This window comes from Spinacia oleracea, chromosome 1 (genome assembly GCF_020520425.1).
Source record: "Spinacia oleracea cultivar Varoflay chromosome 1, BTI_SOV_V1, whole genome shotgun sequence".
Classification (NCBI taxonomy): Eukaryota; Viridiplantae; Streptophyta; class Magnoliopsida; order Caryophyllales; family Amaranthaceae; genus Spinacia; species Spinacia oleracea.
In genome coordinates, this window is record NC_079487.1 from 64,812 (window position 1) to 69,173 (window position 4,362).

At 38.2% G+C, this 4,362-nt stretch overlaps 1 protein-coding gene across 2 annotated transcripts; it reads left to right on the forward strand.

The window, feature by feature from the left end:
* On the forward strand, window positions 1–2,714 carry LOC110777930 (60S ribosomal protein L3). 2 transcript variants are annotated; one of them, XM_056834939.1, is made up of 6 exons: window positions 1–61; window positions 379–479; window positions 977–1,087; window positions 1,176–1,480; window positions 1,673–2,082; window positions 2,287–2,714. In XM_056834939.1, the coding sequence occupies exons 2-6, from the start codon at window positions 395–397 to the stop codon at window positions 2,543–2,545; spliced, it is 1,170 nt and encodes a 389-aa protein (XP_056690917.1). In that variant the 5' UTR covers window positions 1–61; window positions 379–394; the 3' UTR covers window positions 2,546–2,714. The 2 variants fall into 2 exon arrangements, with proteins under 2 accessions (XP_056690917.1, XP_021838199.1); XM_021982507.2 differs by having other exon boundaries at window positions 34–108.
* Window positions 2,715–4,362: the final 1,648 nt, after the last annotated feature.

Consider the following 4,362-nt stretch of genomic DNA (forward strand, 5'->3'; position numbering starts at 1 on the left):
TAACAAGGAACCCTATTTTTCAATCTTCCATATATTGTTTATCACAGTCGCCTGCCCTCAGGTTTTTTCTCTCTCCTCTAATATCCTTCGCATTCCTCTCCGATTTCTGTAATTCCCCTCTTTTCTTCTTCTTATTTCTTCAAATTTAGGTTCAAATAGTTGTTTGATTGTTGTTGTATGTTCCATTTTATCATGCCTAATCATTTTTGTTGCTACTCTTGCTGTTTTGTTTCTCAATGTTTTATATTCATAATTATTTTGTTTAGTCACTCCTTTGCTAGATTGAAGAAATTTGAAGTCTTGTAAAAGATGCGCAGATGTTGATTTATCATGTTTGAAGTGAGAATCTAATTTGATTTGTTCGTCTTGTTATCACAGGTAAGGAAAGAGTAAGATGTCTCACAGGAAGTTTGAGCACCCCAGACACGGTTCCCTAGGGTTTCTTCCTAGGAAGAGGGCCGCTCGCCACAGAGGAAAGGGTAAGATCTTCCCCCTTTATCCCATGTGTCAGATTTGCTATATGTTTTTTTATCTGTGTTCTGAGTTGAATGGAAGAATTATGCACTCTATCATGGCAGGCAGGTTTAGGTCATTTATACCTTGTTTTGATAATGACTTGTGTTTGTTTAAATGGTTATAGAGAGCCTATTCTATTCTATATGGTTCTTATTAGAAGATTATAAAACTCACAAATGAATGGATTTGTTGCGACTTTGGTGTATTATTTGTGTATTCATTAATATTTTTTCTTGTGTTTAATGAATGCTTTATGTTTAAACTTCTTCGAGGAATGGAAACTAATATCCTGTTATTTCTTTTTGAATTTGATTAAATGAATCTATGTGTTGCGAATTTGGTGCATTATTTATTTAACTTTTGTGTTGTATGCGCTGTATGCTATGTTTGGATTTTTATTTGAAACTTCTTCAGGGATGGAAACTGATATCCTGTTGTATGTTTTGAATTGATTCCACAGTGAAGGCTTTCCCCAAGGATGATACAAGCAAGGCACCACATTTGACTGCCTTCCTTGGTAACAAGGCTGGTATGACCCACATTGTTAGGGAGGTCGAGAAGCCAGGATCAAGTATGTTCAGAGTCCTGTTTGTCTTCCGTTTCATAAGAACAATTTGGTGCTGATGTTCATTTGTCCTAACTCAATATTTATAATGTAGAGTTACACAAGAAAGAAACCTGTGAGGCTGTGACCATCATTGAGACCCCTCCTATGGTGGTTGTTGGTGTTGTTGGTTATGTGAAGACTCCTCGCGGTCTGCGTACTTTGAACACTGTATGGGCCCAACATTTGAGTGAGGAGCTCAGGAGAAGGTTCTACAAGAACTGGTGCAAGTCCAAGAAGAAGGCATTCACCAAGTATTCTAAGAAATATGAGAGTGACGAGGGCAAAAAAGACATCCAATCTCAGCTTGAGAAAATGAAGAAGTATGCCACTGTTGTCAGAGTCTTGGCTCACAATCAGGTAACATATGCTCTCCTGTGCAACTTGATGTTTATGGATTACTGATTGATTCAGAAACTAAGTATTGGTCTGTGATTAACATTGTTGCCTCCTGTGTTTTTTTTTGAACCTTGTTAGTTTCTCTAATTTATCTTTTGCTGGCTGTCACTGTATCTTGCCGTAATATAATTTCCCATGGTTTAAAATTTTCAGATTAGGAAGATGAAGGGTTTGAAGCAGAAGAAAGCCCATTTGATGGAAATTCAGGTCAACGGTGGTACTATTGCCCAAAAGGTTGACTACGCCTATGGCTTCTTTGAGAAGCAAATCCCAATCGATGCGGTCTTCCAAAAGGATGAGATGATTGACATCATTGGTGTGACCAAGGGTAAGGGTTATGAAGGTGTCGTCACTCGTTGGGGTGTTACTCGTCTTCCCCGTAAGACTCACAGAGGTTTGCGTAAGGTTGCTTGTATTGGTGCATGGCATCCTGCCAGAGTTTCATACACTGTTGCAAGGGCTGGTCAGAATGGGTACCATCACCGTACTGAAATGAACAAGAAAATTTACAAGCTCGGAAAGAATGGTCAGGAGACTCACAATGCAATGACCGAGTATGACAGGTCAGTAAATCATATGAGAGTCTATTCTCATTTCAAGACCCTTTCCTATTATTCTGTTTCTTGATTTTGCAGAATGGTTTATCATTGTTATGTCAATTTTCCATGTTGTAAGATGAAGCACCAGTGTAGTCATTTGTTTGTTAACTTGTTGCAATGCAACCGTATTAATTTTGTTACTGATTTTATGTTATAACAATTTACCAGGACTGAGAAGGATATCACTCCAATGGGTGGTTTCCCTCATTACGGTGTGGTGAAGGATGATTACATCCTCATCAAGGGATGCTGTGTTGGTCCAAAGAAGAGAGTGGTGACTTTGAGGCAATCTCTCCAAAAGCAAACATCCCGTGTTGCCCTTGAGGAGATCAAACTCAAATTCATTGATACATCGTCCAAGTTTGGCCATGGTCGTTTCCAGACAACCAACGAGAAGCAGAAGTTTTATGGTCGTCTAAAGGCTTAGAGGTTCCTTTGTCTAATTGTCTTGTTACTTAAGCTAGTTTTTTTTGCAGAATTTGATGAGATCATTGGTGTCGAATATACATTTATTTTCGAGCATTTGTTTGTTGTTAGTGACTTGTGAAATTTTGCTGTTATTTTATGTTTACTTGAAAAGTTTTGTTTGCTCGAAATGTTTGCATTTCTTTGGTTATGTCTAGTCATTCAGAGTTTGTGTACCTGTTTACCATAATATACTTTATGGGAATGCTGTTGTGTCTGAAATTTGGGGTGGAGGTGTTATTTTGCTCTTTCCCCCCGTTAAAATGGCTTTAGTCTCTTGGTTGTGTAGTTAGTCAATATTACAGGTGAAGATTGATTGATTATAGGCCTGGTTCAACTACAAGGTTGTTTGGGACGATCAACTTGTTCTCACTTGTTCAGTTCAATCCTCTGATCTTGCTGTACTAAGCGATGATGAAGATGTTGAAAGCTTAATCTTGAATACGGACATTGGTGATGAAAGCAGATCTTTATAACAAAAACAAGTTTTTAATATGGTACAATTGTATTTATAACGAATTTGTTTCACAAGTACTATTATGATTTATTTTTATTTTTTGACGAGAAGAGTAAACGATCAACATCAAGCCACCATCCTGTGTTTTGTTGCTGCCACTGCTAGGTCATGGGCAGGTGCTATATAGCTTCTAATTACATTGACTATGGAACAAAAATTCAACATTACAGAAATAGCTTTAATATCTTCCAAAATCCCTACAATTTCTTGAGATCCTGTTTTCCGTCCTTGAGCACACTGCATATCAGCCTATTGTCCGAGCGAGTTGTGATTTGATTGACGTTCCTGTGTGTTGCTTCAACGAGTCATCTCAAGATGGAGTACCCGAGGAAGTTCTGATTCTCCTCTCCTTTGGCTATAGTGACTTACTTGATCCTGCATAATAACCCAGCCTACGGCCGCCACTGAAATCACCTCTCAGAATACCAACAAGACTTGGGCTGATGTTGAGGTTCTTCATCCTCTGTTCTGTTAGTTGTTGGCATCATAGACTTAATCATGCTCCCTTGATAAAAACCAGTAAGATTTGAAAGGGTTCAAAACATATTGCACTGATGTGTATCACTTGTCCCTTAGCAAAATTTACTCCTAGAAATTCTAGAGTTGCAGAAGTATTTGAGCTGGTCCATATTGACACCCGGGGACCTTACAAAATAAGCACTAGCGGTGGATACATATATTTTCTGACTGTTATAGATGATTACAGATTACTCAAGAATGGGCTCATCTGTTAAAATTGAAATCTGATGCTTAGACAATTCAATAAAGCTGTGAAGAAAATGAGATTAGAAAATGCTCTCGAATTTGATAATAAACAGTGCGGACCCTTCTTCACCGAGCTAGGCATCACTCACCACTCATATTGTGTGGGTAGACAACAGCAAAATGGAAGAGTGGAGAGAAACATAAGAGCTGTAACCATCTCAAGAATAACTATGTGGGGACTGTGTGCAAACTGCATTGCATGCTACCACTCAAGCTAAATTTGTACCTTACCCTAAGGCTACACCTCAATTCTCTTGCTTCATGTCTCATATCACTACAACTCCCTCAAAAATAAAAGTTGGGATAGCCATGAATGAAGAGCCTAAATGGGTCATAGCCATAAATGAAGAGCTTGATGCACTTGAAGTAAACCATACTTGGGATATCACTGATATTCCCCAAAGGACGAAAGCCACTGGAAATAATGTTAGATTATGATACATATGACTAAACATAAATCATGCGGAAAAACCATAAAGCCAGGAAACATATTATTA